Below are 17,003 nucleotides of genomic sequence, written 5' to 3' on the forward strand. Positions count from 1 at the left end.
TCCCGGTCCCCCAGCCCCCCGTCAACGTTCCTTCTCTCCCCCGTCCCCCGCCGTCCCGTCCCCGCCTCGTCCCCCACTCGCTGTCCCGTACCCCCGTCCCCCGCCGCCCCCCCCCGGGTCCCCGGCACCATGGGCGACAACACCAGCCCCATCAGCGTGATTCTGGTGAGCTCGGGCAGCAGGGGCAATAAGCTGCTGTTCAGGTACCCCTTCCAGAGAAGCCAGGAGCACCCGGCGTCCCAGACAAGTAAGTGAGCGCCGGGGAGCCAACCCGCCCGCGCTCGGACGCACGTCCGTGACTTGGGTGTCCTCGAGGATGGAGGCGCCGCCTGCCGCGTCCCGAGCAGTCGGGGAGTACCCGGAGTCAGAGAAAATCCTCTTGGGATTCCGCGGCGCCCCTCCGTCAGCGCCCGCCCTGCCTCCAGCCTCGCAAGAACGCGCTCTGGTCCCTCGAGAACGTACTGGGCTTGAAAGTCCGGCCCCAAGTGCAGGCTCAGGGCAGGTGCTCTTCGAGCCTGTCCCGCCAGGTCTCCTTCGCCCCGCGGGGGTGACCATATGCCCCTCTGGGCCACGCCACTCCCTCTCCCGCACAGCTGTTTGTCCCGGCAGTTCCCCCACATCGTGCATCGCCCTGCAGGCGCCCCTTTGCCCCTTTCCGTGGAACCCCCTTCCCTGGAGCACCCTCGCTCCCGGAGCGCCCCCAAGAACATACCCTCTCCCTGGGGATGGAAGCTTAGGGTACATACAGTGTTTCACTATCCCGAATGTATTCACAGATACTTTGTTTCAAAAACGCTTTTACATTGGTCAGCATGGTACAGGGTCTTAAAGGTGCAAAGGGGTATAGATGACAGGAGTGCCCTTGCCCACCATGGAACCCCAGCCCCTGGACTCCCCGTCTGCGGGCAGCTGCTGTTACCATGTCCCTGTGCCTTTTCCCAGAACCTTCCGTGTTAGTACACCCATGTGCACACCTTTTCTTTCCTTTTTTAAATTACGTGCTTTTTAAGATTTTTCAAAAAATTTATTTATTTGACAGATCACAAATAGGCAGAGAGGCAGGCAGAGAGAGAAGGAAGCAGGCTCCCCGTTGAGCAGAGAACCTGATGTGAGGCTCCATCCCAGGACCCTGGGATCATGACCTGAGCCGAAGGCAGAGGCTTTAACCCACTGAGCCACCCAGGCGCCCCTATGTGCTTTTTTTTTTTTTTTTAAAAGATTTTATTTATTTATTTGACAGACAGAGATCACAAGTAGGCAGAGAGGCAGGCAGAGAGAGAGAGAGAGAAAGAGAGGGAAGCAGGCTTCCTGCGGAGCAGGGAGCCTGATGCGGGGCTCGATCCCAGGACCCTGAGATCATGACCCGAGCCGAAGGCAGCAGCCCAAACCACTGAGCCACCCAGGCCCCCCCCCCCCCCATGTGCTTTTTAAAAGGTTTTATTTTAGTAATTGCTACACCCCATGTGGGGCTTGAACTCAGGACCCTGAGGTCCAGAGTCCCATGCTCTTCTGACTGCGCCAGGTGCACCCAGGTGGTTTCTTTTCTAAGCAGAAGTTAGTGCACTACACACTCGGTTTTGCCCTGTTGGTTCTGTATTCACTTGACATCTTGGGTATAGATTTGGAATCATGATCAGAATCGTGGGATGAACGCGCTGTGATTGATTTGTTTAATCCTCTGTGGATGGGCATTTCAGTTGCTTCCAAACTTTGGCAATACAGTGGGAGCATCTTTTCTGTATACAGGATTATTTCTCAGAATGTAGGATCAGCTCCCTGAATTGGGGAGGTTGGATCTAGGAGATAATGAACATCCTTATTTTTAGTAAGTCAGATTTCTCTATCTTTGTTAATGAGGTGGGTGAAAAGTTGTATCTGAAAGTGGTTTTCTGGGTTTTGTGTTTTATTTTTTCATTTTTTGAAGATTATATTTTATTTTATTTGTGCGAGACAGAGTGACAGGCAGAGGCAGAGGGAGAAACAGGTTCCCTGCTCAGGGAGTCTGATGTGAGACTGGATCCCAGGACGCTAGAATCATGACTGGAGCCGAAGGCAGACACTTGACGGGCAGCCATGCAGGCTCCCCAAGGATTTTGTGTTTTAGAGAGCATGGGTGAGCGAGTGCGCATGGAGTGGGGGTAAGGGGGGGCAGAGAGAGAGAATCCCAAGCAGGCTCCGTGCTCAGCGGAGAGCCCAATGTGGGGCTCGATCTCATGACCCTGAGAGCATGACCCCGGCTAAAATCAAGAGTTGGACGTGTAACGGATTGAGCCCCCCAGGTGTCCGATAGTGGTTTTGAGGCACATTTGTCTTATGACTGAGAGTGCACATGTTTTCTTCCTTTTCAAGCCATTTGGGTTTCATTTTTAGCATACAGCTTACTCTTCACCTTTCCCTAATTTCATCTTGGGTTGAGTTTTCCCTGTAGATCTGAAAGGGCTCTTCATATATTTAGGGTAAAAATGGGCCTTTGTTACAAAGGCGTATGTTCTTAGTTTGCCTCTGTGTAGTTTTGGCTGCATAGAGTTTTGACTTCATGGAGTCAAGTTTTCATTCTGTCTTTTGTGGTTTCTGAATTTTGTTCAACATAGAAAGGCCTTCTGCTCTCCAAGATTATGAATGAAAAGAATTGAGACTCCTGAGTTTTTCCTTTCTCGTATGTATTAGCTTTTTATTTTTATTTTTTATTTTATTTTTTTTTTAAATTATTTATTTATTTGACAGAGAGAGGGAGATCACAAGTAGGCAGAGAGAGAAGGGGGAAGCAGGCTCCCCGCTGAGCAGAGAGCCCGATATGGGGCTTGATCCCAGGAACCTGAGATCATGAGCTGAGCCGAAGGCAGAGGCTTAACCTGCTGAGCCACCCAGGCGCCACCAGCTTTTATTTTTTTTAAGTGTTTCTCTTGGTGTAAGTGGAGGCTCCTGGTAGGAGTGGGTGTCTTCTGCACACTTTGCCAAGGGTGCACATGTCCGGGAGCCCAGTGGAGCAGGTGCAGCGATGGTGAGGGCGGATGTGGGACTCTGGGGCGCCGCAGCTGCAGACTGGTTGGTTCAGGAGCCGCCATAATTTTCTCTTCCCTCCCTGGTTGGTTCCACTGCTGTTATCACATAGTAAATTCCATGATTCTTTGACTTTATTTTTCACCTTTCTTATTTCTCCCAGTGAGGTGCGTTCCACATGGATGAGCTGTTGTGACTTTACGCCGTTACGCTTTCAGATGGGACTGGTCACTTACCACGTCTCTTCTTCCGCATTATCCAGGCTGTTCGTGCCTCCTGTTCCCTTGGAACATCACTAGTACTGAATGTATTGGGTCCTGCTCCCGAACTGTTGATGGCGTCATGGGGGTCAGGTTAAATGGATGGGTTAGCGGGGAAGAAGCGGCGTCTGCGCTGCTACTCAGGTCATGGCATGTCTTCTTTTCATTTGTATCTCCCTTGCTAGCATTGCTGGTTTCCTCACAGACCTCTTGCCTGGGACGAGCTTCTTACGTTCATCCCAAGGTCTTTTAGCTCTATTACTGGGGTAAGGTATGTGAAGGATATTGGCACATGGATATTTAAAAATTCTTTCTTTTGCCTATGCGTTTTCTGACCCAGCTGTCATCATACACTGAGAGGGTCCGTGTGTGTGCACGTGTGTTATCCTTTTTTTTTTTTTAAACTAAATATAGTAGCAAAAACATTTGCTATTTTCGTAACTTTTTGGAAAGTACAACTTTAAAAAAATATTTATTTATTTATTTGCTGGGGTGCCTGGGTGGCTCAGTTGGTTAAGCCTTTGCCTTCGGCTTTGGTCATGATCCTGGGGTCCCAGGATCGAGGCCTGCGGCTCTGGTGCTCCCTGCTCAGTGGGGATCCTGCTTCTCCCTCTCCCACTGCCCCTCCCCTTGCTTGTGTGCTTTTTCTTGCTCACTCTCTCTCTCTCTCTTTTTTTTTTAAAGATTCTATTTATTTGACAGACCAAGATCACAAGTAGGCAGAGAGGCAGGCAGAAAGAGAGGCAGAGAGGCAGGTGGGGGGGCGGGAAGCAGGCTCCCTGCTGAGCAGAGAGCCCGATGCGGAGTGCCCTCGCTCACTCTTTCTCTCAAATAAATAAATAAAGTCTTTAAAAAGATTATTTGGGGGCACCTGGGTGGCTCAGTGGGTTAAGCCTCTGCCTTTGGCTCTGGTCGTGATCTCAGGGTCCTGGGATTGAGCCCCCTCATCGGGCTCTCTGCTCAGCAGGGAGCCTGCTTTCCCCTCTCTCTGCCTGCTTCTCTGCCTACTTGTGATCTCTCTCTCTCTGTCAAATAAATAAAAAAACTCTTAAAAAAAAAAAAGATTATTTGACAGAGTATGCGTGAGAGAGAGAGAGAGAGAAGGGGGAGGGGCAGAGGGAGAGACTCTGAGACAGCGAGATCATGACCTGACCTGGCTCAGGAGTAGGTTGCTTCATTGACTGAGCCACCCAGGCACCCTGGAAACCATAACTTTTTTGAAAAATTATTTGTTATGGAGGGGCGCCTGGGTGGTTCAGTGGGTCAAAGTCTCTGCCTTTGGCTCAGGTCATGATCTCAGGGTCTTGGGATCGAGCCCTGCATCGGGCTCTCTGCTCAGTGGGGAACCTGCGCACCCCCCACCCGCCCTGCCTGCCTCTCTGCCTACTTATGATCTCTGTGAAGTAAATAAATAAAATCTTAAAAAAAAAAAATGTGTGGGACGCCTGGGTGGCTCAGTTGGTTAAGCAGCTGCCTTCGGCTCAGGTCATGATCCCAGCATCCTGGGATCGAGTCCCACATCGGGCTCCTTGCTCAGCAGGGAGCCTGCTTCTCCCTCTGCCTCTGCTTGCCATTCTGTCTGCCTGTGCTCGCTCTCTCCCCCTCCCTCTCTCTGATAAATAAATAAAATCTTTAAAAAAAAATTTGTTATGGAGAAAAATATATAACATAAAACTTGCCATTTTAAAGTTTACACTTCAGGGCGCCTGGGTGGCTCAGTGGGTTAAGCCGCTGCCTTCGGCTCAGGTCATGATCCCAGGGTCCTGGGATCGAGTCCCGCATCGGGCTCTCTGCTCAGCAGGGAGCCTGCTTCCTCCTTCTCTCTGCCTGCCTCTCTGCCTACTTGTGATCTCTCTCTGTCAAATAAATAAATAAATCTTTTAAAAAAAAATAAAGTTTACACTTCAGTAACCTGAGTTACAGTCACCATAATCACTTGGCTGTGTTAGGCAGCTGTCCCCCCTGTGTAGGTCCAGAATTTTCATCAGCCCAAACTGAAATCTGTAACCATTAAGCAATAACTCCGTTTCCCCTGTTCTCAGCCTCTGGTAACCTCTGGTCTGCTTTGTGTGTCTGAGCTTGCCCACTGAGGTGTTTCCTGTAAGTGTTGTGTTTGTCCTTTTGTGTCTGGTTTCCTCCACCCGGCACAGCATTTTCAAGTTGCCCACGTTGTCGCCTGTGTCAGACTCCACTCCTCCTCAGGGCCCCAGCGTGCATCTGCCATGCTTTAGAAGCCGTTTCTCTAACGCACCCCCCCATCCTTGGGTCGGTGGTGGGGCCCGTGTGCTCAGCCGCTCTCCCCTTTGTGCCCTCGCTCAGATAAGCCTCGCAGCAGATATGCCGTCACCAGCACTGGAGACCATGCCGAGGACCAGGACGGGGATTCCAGGTGAGCGCCGGGCTGGCACTCGTGATGGGGCAACGCCTGCCCCAGGCCTGGGAGGGCCCCACCTCCTGCTGACCCAGTGGTTTTCTGCCTCCAGAAGCCTGGTGCCCTTTTTCCCGTTTGCGGGGTGTTTGAGGTTGTGCAGAGCTGGAGATTGTGTTGCCAGGGTCTGACCTGTGGCCCAGCATGGCCCATGTTCCAGCTGGGGACCCGGCTGTTTGGTGAGGCCGGAGAGCATGTTCGTCTTCTGTGAGGGGAACAGGGAGAAAAGCAGACCTGACTTCTCAGGCGAGTGCCCAGAGGTCACGGGAAGGTGCCCGCGTGCCGCAAGCCTGTTCAGTGGGGATGGGGGTCAAGAGCCGGGCCTCATGTGACCCTTGCTCTTTTAGGGCGCAGGTGAGAGGCAGGTTTGGTTCCTTCCTGTGTGTGCTCCCGCTGCTTTTTCTGAGATGAGCTGTCAGGGTGGCAGACGTCAGACGGGACTACGTCTACCGTATGTTTATTGTAAAGCCCAGGGAATGGTAACACAGGCCCAGCTGATGGAGGGAGGACGGTAAACCGGCTGTCCTGGGCGCCTGTAAACGTAGCTGGGACCTGAGTGAGGTAAAGGACTCCACCCGCACTGTCCCGTGGCAGGAGAGCTGCGGCCCCTGCTGGGCCTCTTCCTTGGGGTGAGCCCCTGCGGTCTCCCTGAGTCCTCTTGAGCAGGCTCTGTACCTGCTGTGGTGACATGCAGCTCCACAGTGTGCCTTTATCCTTTCTCGTGAGGGTCGTGGGGCCTCGGGCGTGACCAGTGACCTTCTGTGAGGGCAGCAAGCTTTGAAGGAGAGACCAGCGGGGCGGGGACAGTGTGTGGGGAGCTGTCGGACATGTGCGGCTGGTTCCGCTCCATGGAGAAGCTGTGGTCCCCTTGTCCTCTGAGGTCGGCCACTTGGAATAGGCTCTTAGAAGGGGCGCCTGCACCTTATCCTCCACCTGGGGACACAGATGGCTTTAGAGCAGGGCTGGCCGCCCACCCGCGTGCTCTAGCTGTGCAGATAGGAGGCTCAGGCTTCAGAGGGTGCAGAAAGTGCTCTGGGTTTCCTGGGATGCTGGCAGCACCTGGCTCCTGCAGGTGACTCACAGGCTTGTTCGTGGCGGACTAAGAGGAGGTTTTTAGGGAATTATTTCAGTATTTAGCATAAAGAAGAGGAAGAACCTTGGGAAGGGAGCGAAGCATCCTGGGTCTCTCGGGGTATCACAGGTAATGCTGTTCGCTAAAAGAGCTGGTTCTCTGTACTGTCTCTTTCATTGAATTGAAGAATTCCTTCCTTTGGGAATTGGAGCACAGTATGGCCTCTGCGGATGCCACTCCCACCCACCCCTGTTGTCAAAGATACAGGTTAATACCTCTGAGTGCCCAGCTTTATTTCGTCACGTCGGCCTGCCAAGCCTTTGGTGCTGGGGGGCAGCCGTGTGATGGCTCAGACACCTTCCTGGAGTAGTTCAGGGTTCTCCCCGATGGTCTTCTCCAAGGTGCTTTTCTTCTGTTCCCGCTTATTTTGCCAGACTGAAGCCACGTTAACAGGCCACTCGTGCAGCTTCTGAGTGTGGTGATGGAGGTGCGCTGCTCGAGAGAAGTAAGGGCGCGGGGCTGTGCTGCGCACTGTTAAGTCACTGTTGAAACAGAAATGAAACTGGTGAAATCTGTTCCTCCTTTGCACCAGCCAAGTTACAGGTGCTTGGGGGTGGGGCACGGGTGACGACTGGCTGCTGTCCCAAGTGGCTCAGATCGGCAGTGTCTCCACCGCTGTAGAAGGTCCTGTGTTACAACACGGGCTTAAAATCCAGATGTGAAGTTGCAGCAGTCCTGTTGGACGAGTGCTGGGCACCAGGGGGCTTGTGCTCCTTTTCTCCCTCCCTCTTTTTTTTTTTTTAAAGATTTTCTTTGTTTCAGAGAGAGGGAGCGGGACACAGAGCACGAGCAAGCGCTGAGGGAGAGGGAGAAGCAGGCGCCCCGCTGAGCTGGGAGCCCGACCTGGGGCTCAGTCCAGGACCCTGGGATCATGACCTGAGCCAAAGGCAGCCGCTTCCCTGACTGAGCCCCCAGGAGCCCTCAGGGAGGTCCTGCTCTTGCATCTACCCACGGCCATCAGGAGAGGTCCTGGAGAAGGCCTGGCCTCAGTCACAAAGGCTGTCGTTGGTGCCTTCCCGCCCAGCGTGGAATGTTCTGGGCACTCTCACAGGAAAGCCGGTAGCTTGAAAAAGAGTCGACTTCATTTCAAAACACTCAGAAATCGTCTTACTTTAGATAGAATCCAGATGACCTCAGAGGTTTTTGTCCACACCCTTAAGTTCTTGGTTAGCATTGTGGGGTGCTGGATTCCGGGGGCCCTCCTGCCCTCCTCAGGCCTGGCCACCTTTCTGTAAGCCGTGGGTCCAGCTTTTGGGCACACTCACCCCCTCAGGTAGCCCAGAACCTCGGGCCGGCGGGCCAGACAGGCACACAGCTAGTCTTCTCCGCCAGGTGCACGGGGCTCCACCAGGCCTCTCTTGACAGCTTTGTTTCTGCTACTGTGCATGTGCACATGTGTTAGAAAGGTAGTCCTTGGGGTGCTTGGAGGTGAGTCGGTGAAGCCTCTGCCTTTGGCTGGGCCAGGGTCCACACCCTTAAGTTCTCGGATCAAGCTCTCCATTGAGCTCCCTGCTCAGCAGGGAGTCTGCGTCTCCCTCTCCCGCTCTCCCTGCTTGTGTTCCCTCTCTCTCTGTTAAATAAATAAATAGTCTTGAAAGGAAGGAAGGTTCCCCTGTTTCCTAGAGCTGAGGTTGATGCAGAGAATGGGGGTAAGCAGTGTTGTCCCTGGGCTTGGGGATCCCCGCCCCTTTCCTGGCCCAGCCAGTAAGTCTGCACTGGGGGCTGCCTGCCCGCGGCATGCTGGGACATGTGCAGGCCCGGGTTCCTGCTGGGACTCTCATTTTGAACCTGCAGTATATGGTCTCGGGCATGTTCCTTCTGCCATGAGCCTCTGTTTCGCTGTCTTAAGACACCTGAGGGTGGCAAGGCCCCTCTGCCTCTCCCCCCAGGTCTGGGGATCATGGGAACACGTGTGTCTTGGTGAGAGTGCTTACTGGCAGCCCTGGCTCCCTTAGAGGGCAGACGCAAGTTCATGAAACATGCCGGGGGCATTTGACGTGTCCCCACCACAGCTGGGAATGGGGAAGAGCACCACTGGTTCTCGGAAGCCCCACATGCTCTTCCCTTTGGGAAGTGAGGGATTTTGCTGGGACCTGTTTGGTTGTAGAAGATAGAAGTTGTAGGAGCTGCACTGGTGCTCCTAGGGGGCTTCTGGGTGACCTGGGAAGGTCCACAAAACATCTTACTCCCTTCATACTATGTGCAGGGATGAGCTGATGTTTGGGAGCTGTTGAAGAAGGGGCTCTTGGCTGTGTGTGTCTCTTACATGGGTCTGTGGCGCGTATTTCTTGGTGAGAGCTGTGCAGAGCCACAGGCCCAGCGGGACAGCCTGGTGGTCCCGGCATGGGGTCGTGGTAGGCTCTCATCCCTCCGTGGCCGTCTCCACGCGGGGGCCTGGCCTACTCTCTGTGCCGTGGACTGTGGGAAAGCAGCATGTCCTAGAGCACAGTCCTCTGCAGAGTGATGGACTCTCTAGAAGACCGAAGTCGCGTGGTGCACAGGTGTCCCAGGTCCCGTCCAGATTGGCCGCAGCCTCCTCAAGGCCGATGGTCCTGTGCTGAGCAGGGCTCAGCGAGCCTGGATTGGCAGGAGGCGTGTGTCACTGGTTGAGGCTGCCACAGTCAGCTGCGCTCACCAGTTCTCACAGGCTCTTCCGTACGGGGTTCTCAGGGGGCCCGACCGAGACGGTTTTGTCAGAAAGATTAAAGTGCTTGCGCCTGGGTGTGCTGTGACACGATTAGCGCTGGGCTCTGACCCTGGGCTTCCGGCTTGCTCTCGCTCCTGAGAACTGGCTCTCCGTTGTGCCCAGCTCTGCTTCCGTGTGGGAATCGGAGCTCTCGTGAGAGAACGGTGGTAAGTCTTCACCTGGGCGAGTGTCTGTCTTCTTTCTTGTCCGGTAAGTCGCTTAGCTTTGCCCTCGGCAGGTAATGCTGGTGGTCGCCCTTCTGCTAGACTTTTAACGCTGTTTAATAAAACAGCCTTGTAACTCTTCATGAATTTTAAAATCAGTGTGTTTGTTTGCTCTTGATGGTCCTGTTCCCATTCCAGCAAGCCATGTCCTCCAACCGATGAGCGATTGGTTGCAGGGTAAGACGACGCTTCTCCACCATTTTTCTGTCTTGATTCCTGCTGCCTTCTCTTCTTGTAATTGTGCTTAAATCCTGATTGCCCTCAGTGTTGAAGAATGACTAACGAGGCACACAGGCTCTGGCTCGGACCTCACTGCCCGGTCCCCACGAGTGCCCAGGCTCCCCACAGCCCCTGCCCTTTCTCCACCTGGAGTTACTCAGCTATCCCCCACTCCCTGGGAGGCCAAGGCAAGGCTGGCTGCTGCCAGGGAGACTTCTGGGACCAGGTGTGCACGCAGACCTCCCCTCCTATAGGCAGGCACCAGTGGCCTCAGGAAGGTGGTAGGCAGGCAAGAACAGGGCTCCCTGTCTCCCGAGTCAGCGTCCCCCTAGAAAGACCCTTGGTCATTGCCTCTGGTTTGCATTTCTGTTTGTTTGTTTGTTTGTTTTTTAAAGATGTTATTTATTTATTTGACATACAGAAATCACAAGTAGGCAGAGTGGCAGGCAGAGAGAGAGGGGAAGCAGACTCCCTGCCGAGCAGAGAGCTGGCTGCGGGCTCGATCCCAGAACCCTGGGACCATGACCCGAGCTGAAGGCAGAGGCTTTAACCCACTGAGCCACCCAGGCGCCCCCAGGGATATTAGTTTTGTAACGGCTGTTTTGTTGTGTGGCAGCACACTTACCAGGGCTTTCGTCTTCAGAACGTGGGAAAAGGATTTTTTGGAAACAAATATTTTCACTTGTTTTGTTTAACTTTGCTGTTCATGTCAGTTACGTCCCCTTCCCCCAAGTCTCATGGTGCGACTCTGTGACACTGTGCGTTAGGTCAGCAGACACAGTATGTGAAGTGTAAGCCACTCGGGTGTTTTTTTGTTGTTGTTGTTGTTTTTTAATCATTAGTGTGTAATATAAGTTACCGTGAGTGGATTTCTGTGTGGATCAGACTGGCTTATATGGGCAGAGCAGCCACAGGCCACCCAGGCCACCCCAGAGAACCACTTAGGGTCGTGTGGCTTTTAACTTCGGCAGCACACGGCTCTCAAGTTGGCCCCCTCTGTTGTGTCCTTTCTGGACCCAGAGTGGGGAGTGTTTTTTATTTGGGTCTTGGAAGGGTACCTCTTGGATCCAGATATTTATAAGCGTGAACTGGACCACCTCTATTTGTCTCTGAATCTCGGCGCATTTCACAGCCGGACTCAGGTTCTGGGACCGGTGGCTAAAGGCCAGGGCTGGGGCCCCTCTGTGGCTCTCCATGATGGAGCAGAGGTTGTTAGTGGAGATTTTTGGATATCACAAGAAAGTGTGAACCTCTGGGATGGTAGGAAGTTGTTTTTCTGTCCGTCATCTCTGTGTCCCTCGTATCGCTGGGTGGCAGAGTGCAGGGGCAGTGTTTGTTTAGATAGGGATGGAATGTTGGCAGAAGTGCTTAGTAGGGCTTTATCAGCGGGAGCCCTCCCTCGGCATCACCGTGTCCCTCCAGTGGGAGGTGTGGGGCAGGGTGAGCCATTGAGAGTTTTTGAAGAAAGCATATCACACCTCCTAAGACTCTGCAAGCTTCCATCTCTGGCTTATTCACTCTAGAGAATGGTGTTCCTGGGAAGGAGTGACCCACATTGGGGAAGGAGTGACCCACATTGGGCGGCCAAGGGCTGCAGCCGTGTCCCGAGTTCCCCAGAATGTCTCTGACAGCGCTGGTCCCGGAAGGTCCAACTGCATTCCTCACTGTACAAGAGGCAGGGCAGCCCGTTTTGGCCAAAACCCTTGCATCTGGTTTGTTTTGGGGACCACAGAGTGATCAGGGGCTCCTAGGGGACCACGTTGGCCCTGGGGGAAGGCTAGAGGCCAGCATGGCCAGCTCCCTTGGCCGTGCTAGGCTCGCCTGCTGCCTAGGAGAGAGGCTTGGAGAGAGCCCATCGCTGCCTGTCTTGCCTTTCTCCGTGAGCTGGTTGACCTCAGCGAGGCTCTCGTTCCAGGCCGGTTCCAAGTTACGTCTCTCGCGTGAGACACTGAGCCCTGCCGAGGGTGAGGAACCCAGAGCAATGGCCCCTACTAGACCACGTAACGTCGAGGTCATTTGCTGCCTCAGAGTTGGACGGGAGCCACAGTCTGTGGTAGACTTTCCCTTCGGAGTGGTGGGGGTCCGTTGCCGCCCTCCCTGCAGAGTGAGCTCCTTTAGAAGAGAAGCTCTGGAGGGGTCCCAATTCCCTGTGGCTCCTCCATGAAGGCCTGGGACGCACCCTGGTGTCTGTCCTCATCGGCCTCCTCAGGACTATCAGGGCCTCCTTACCCAGGGGCAGAGCGTGGCTGTGGAGCCGCCCTTTCCCACACAGTGGGCCCTTCCGGCCCGATGTTAGATGTACTTTTCCCAGGTGGAGAAACGAGCACAGGACTCGTCTCCCTTCTGGCTCCTGACCAGACACGGGGCCTCCGAGTTTCTAGAGTGGAGGCCCCTGCGGCCTGGGCTCTGAGATGAGGGTCTGCACTGTACCCCCAGCCTCTCCTCCCTGCAGTGATGCTCGCTTATCTGGGTCCCCTGGGCAGGAAGGAACAGGGTTGCCCGTGGGGAGACCGGTGTATAGGTGCCTCTCGACAAGGGTGAGCTCGACAGTGGTACCGAGGCGGTAGCCAGATGTACTGCCCCACCACAGCCTTCCTCCTTCCCACGGCGCCCAGCCGGTGCGTCCCCACCTTCGTTTCCTGTCACCAGCTCTGCATATCTTGCACTTCTTCAAGGTTTCTCCCCTAGTAAGAGCTGGAAGGTTGAGATGCTCAGCGTAGGGGGACGCCCAGGCAGCCTTGCCGTGAGGAAGGTCAGTGAGTGATGTCCTTTATATACCTGGGGTGGAGGGTGCAGCCCGGCAAACCCGGGCCAGTCAGTCCAGGCGTCCCCACGTGCCTGTGCACCTCGGCGAGCGGCTCCCTGGGGCAGTGCCAGCTGCAGCTGCTGTCCTCCCTTGAAAAGCAAACTGCCATGCGTCCTCTCTCCTGAGTTCCGTAGAGCATGCCAAGAAATGACAGCATGTGCCTTCATTCTATGCTTCTCATGCCTTTTACCTCGTAATCCTGGGATTTATGTCCCCGGTCGCGGGGGCCGCTTCTGAAGGGCGACTGACGGCCGCTTCCAGGTGGGCAGTGGCGGTAGAGCACTGCACGCACGAAGCGGCCCTGTCCTGAGACCCTTCCCCTCGGAGGGCAGGTGGGCCTGGTACCGTGGCACGCTATGTCCTGATTTCCACTCTGCCCTTGTGTTATTTTAAGGTTTTCGGATGTCATTCTGGCAACAATTTTGGCAACCAAGTCTGAAATGTGTGGCCAGAAATTTGAACTGAAGATTGATAATGTGCGGTTTGTTGGACACCCGACCCTGCTACAGCACGGCCTGGGGCAGGTACGGCCTGGGGCAGGTACGGCACCCAGCAGGTGGGGCTCTTGCTGGACAGGTGGGGCTCTCCCTGGGCAGGTGGGCTCTCGCTGGGCAGGTGGGGCTCTCCCTGGGCAGGTACGGCCCCCCTGTGCAGGTGGCGTTCTCGCTGGGCAGGTATGGCCCCCCTGGGCAGGTGGGGTTCTCGCTGGGCAGGTGGGGCTCTCCCTGGGCAGGTGGGGCTCTCCGTGTGTAGGCATGGCCTGTCCTGGCTCCGGGGCCCTCAGGGAGCTGTAGCTCACACTGGTGAAGGCAGCCATCGTATCATGCCGTGTCCCTGACCCCTTGCATGTGTGTGTGTGTTCAGTGAGCTGCGTATCCCCATAGGCCTGCCATGGTTTTTGCTCTTTGCTTCCTGAGTTCTCCTGACTGCTACCTTCCCCTTTATATCTAGGACGTCCATCTCTGAAGTGGTGCAAGTTTTTTTTCTTATTTATTAAATGACATCATAGCAAATAGGATGATTAATTCAGTTCTTAGTGTTGTGCTAGACTTCTGGGATGAATGACATGTTACGGTACTGAGGGGTTTTAACAAGATCGAGGGCACTATTCCCCAAGGGAGTTTGACACCAAAACCTGCTAGTCAGTCCTTTGCACACAGAATCAGGGCTTTGATAAGATGGGGTAGGATTCAGCTCTATCTATAGGATCCAGAAGCTGCAGTCCTCAAGTCTTTTCCCTGAGTTTCCCTGTGGAAGGAGCTTCTGAGGGGGTTGGCTGTTCCAGGACGGCAGTCCGTGGCTGGTGCACCAGGTCCCACTGGTGACACCTTCCTCTTTACCAGGCCTCTGTAGACAGGCCTCAGTCCCCGCTGCTGACCTGTGGGTGGCAGGGGGAGATGGGACATTTTCCCAGGAGTCACAGCCTACCAAACCAGGGATGGTGACCGTCCTGGTGGGTTGGCCCAGGGAGATGTGGCCACCACCCCCTCCCCCAATCCCCAGACACACTCCCGTGCCTTCTGCTGGCGGCACGCGTGACTGACCATGGCCGGGTGCCAGGCAGCGCGGTCCCGATTGGCTCTGAGTGTTACCTGTCTCTCCGTCGTCTGGAGCAGTTGCCCAGCCTGGCGGGGACGGGACAGTGGAGACAGCAGTGGGGGAGGGAGGGTCTGGGCAGAGAGTGTCCCGAGTGCTCGAGCCTCTCCCCATCAAGCTCCCTTCTGTTGCCTGCAGTAATCTTGTCCCTTGGGGCCGTGGCATCGACCCTCCCGCTGTCGTCTCAGCCGCGTTTCCATCGGTCTGTGCTGCCCGTGCTTGCCCGTGCGGAGGCGGTGGCCATGTCTCAGAGACCCTAGGGCTGTTTTATTCTGGGTCGGCTACCCTCTCGAGCCTTTTCCTGTGCCTGAAGAATAGCTCTACATAGGGTTTCTTGGGACGTGGTGGCCCTCACTCATTAGATTGTATTTCTTTTCCAGGTTTCAAAAACAGACCCATCTCCGAAGAGGGAAGCCCCCACGATGATTCTTTTTAATGTGGTGTTTGCGCTGAGGGTGAGCTAGTGCACAGATGGCTGGAGAGCCCTGGCGGCTCGAGGGCGGGGAGCAGGGCCCCGGGGCAGGGGAGCAGGGTCCTGGGACGGGAGCCGCCGTTCATCTCTGGTGATAGTGTCATTGGCTCAGAGCTCAGACTGCAGGGTCGGCCCGGCTGCTGCCAGGCCCCTCTGGGGGTCCTGCAGGAGTTTACCCTTCCTGTGTCAGTTCCAGGACAGTTTCATTGCCCCTCCTCTCCCGGCCCCTGGAAACCACCGGTGTGCCTTCTGTCTGTGGGCTTACCTGTTCTGCATTTGCGTAGAGACAGGATTCTAGACAATATATTTTTTTTAAGATTTTATTTATTTATCAGAGAGAGAGAGAGAGCGAGAGAGAGCGAGCACAGGCAGACAGAATGGCAGGCAGAGGCAGAGGGAGAAGCAGGCTCCCTGACGAGTAAGGAGCCCGATGCGGGACTCGATCCCAGGACGCTGGGATCATGACCTGAGCTGAAGGCAGCTGCTTAACCAACTGAGCCACCCAGGCGTCCCGCATAGAGACAGGATTCTACACTGTGTGGCCTTCGGCGTCTGTCTGCTTCCACGTGGCTCACGCACGTGGTAGTGTGCCCACCCCTCTCGTGGTGGCAGCGTGTTCCATGTGTGTGGAGCTCAGCGGGCGCGTCCGTCTGTAGATGCGGTCGCGGATGCGCTGTCTCTGCGCTCCAGCCGTTGGGAGCGACATGTGTGTGTCGCTGCACTAGGGCCCGTGCTGTGACGGACATTTCTGTCCAGGTGTTTGCGTGGACGCCCGGTTTTCTTTCCCTTGGGCACACACACTCTGGAGTGGCATTGCAGTGCCGTGTTGAGGACGGGTCAGACGGCTGCCCACGGCGGCCCACTGTCTGTGTCCTCCACACCAGCACTTGTGATTCTCCGTGTCGTGTTTAATCCGTGAGCCTCGGAGTTTCTCCGGGCAGTTCCCAGACTGCCTGAAGTTAGGTCAGAGGAAGTTTCTCTTCAGTGAAGCTGTCAGGATCTGAGGGACCCACAGGAACATGAAAAGCGCCCCCGGGAAAGCCTTACTGTGTTCCGAAAGGACTGGGAGTTGCCCAGGAAGTCTGTCTTGTGGCTGTCCTGTGACGGGATCCCTGTGAGCTGCCCCACTGCCGGTTCGTACGAAAGCAGTCCGTGTTCTTTCTGATGGGCACGTGTGGCCCGTGCGCTGGCTTCACAAAAGCATCCCAGACCAGGTGACTGGGTCTCAGTGACACGGAGCAGCGTGTGCTTTGCCGGCCCTCAGAGTGGCCAAAATGACATGCAGCGCAGGGGACACCTGTAAGATGGGGAATCGTTCCACGTCTCGAGGTGCTTTTCTCTGGAGAGAAAACCGCATTCACTGTGAGCGGCTCGAAACCACAGTGACGCCAGGGCAGAGCCCCTTGGAGTGAGGCTTGGTCTTTAAAACTGGCCCCCGCGCTGCTTGAGACAGCAGCATGCAGGGTTAGCAGGGGCTGTCCCGGGCCTGCCGTTCCACGTGGAGACCTTTACTTTGTCATTTTGGCCTTTGCACAGTGTAAATAATGTCAGGTGTGACTGACAAAACTACATACTGCGCACAGCCACCAAGAGAGCTCCAGGAAGTAAGAAACAAAACCCCCAAATCACGATGAACACTGTTGGCCTGTGAACCCTGACAGTCCCTGCGGGATGGGCAGTGAGAAGCAGCCATGGGTCTGCCCTGCAGGCAGGTCCTGGTCGCGGCGGGACAGTGCAGGGGAGCCGACTGGGTGCCACCTCTGGACACTGCCGTCCAGAAAACAAGCGGCTTCTGGAGCTGCGAGCAGACTTAGGATAACGGCGAGGCCGGAAGCAGTGCAGGCATCCAGTAGTTGGGTCGCTGAGACAAAGGGGAGTCCTCACACTGGTGCGGCCCGTGGCTGGCAGAGGTGAGGCGTGGGGGCCCGGCCCGAGCCTGGAGGAGGACGGGTGGATCGCTGCGCCGGGAAGCAACGCGGTAGGGGACCTCACACAGCAGAGGCCGTGACGTTGAAGAGCGGGAGGAATTTTAAATGATGTAAAGCATTGGTATTTTTAGGGGAGAAAGTTATTTTGTCTTTTTTAATAGTCATGAAAACATACATATATACTTTAATACTTTGAAAAGTTTTTCTTTTGAGATTTTATTTATTTATTTGATGGAGAAAGAGATCACAAGT

The 17,003-nt window shown here is 55.0% G+C and overlaps 1 protein-coding gene across 13 annotated transcripts in view; it reads left to right on the forward strand.

Annotated features, from left to right (window-relative positions):
• The window catches only part of NPRL3 (NPR3 like, GATOR1 complex subunit), a 38,996-nt gene that overhangs the window by 1,413 nt on the left and 20,580 nt on the right, over window positions 1–17,003 (forward strand). For 2 of the 13 annotated variants that reach the window (XM_059415869.1, XM_059415875.1), the window contains exons 1-5: window positions 40–247; window positions 5,580–5,649; window positions 9,869–9,907; window positions 13,150–13,279; window positions 14,732–14,806. In XM_059415869.1, the coding sequence (XP_059271852.1) occupies window positions 130–247; window positions 5,580–5,649; window positions 9,869–9,907; window positions 13,150–13,279; window positions 14,732–14,806 (432 nt within the window). In that variant the 5' untranslated portion in view covers window positions 40–129. Of the gene's footprint in view, window positions 1–32; window positions 248–5,579; window positions 5,650–9,868; window positions 9,908–13,149; window positions 13,296–14,731; window positions 14,807–17,003 lie in introns of those variants that run through there. The other 11 variants (XM_059415881.1, XM_059415880.1, XM_059415870.1 and 8 more) reach the window with 11 other exon arrangements.

This window comes from Mustela nigripes, chromosome 11, assembly GCF_022355385.1.
Source record: "Mustela nigripes isolate SB6536 chromosome 11, MUSNIG.SB6536, whole genome shotgun sequence".
Classification (NCBI taxonomy): domain Eukaryota; kingdom Metazoa; phylum Chordata; class Mammalia; order Carnivora; family Mustelidae; genus Mustela; species Mustela nigripes.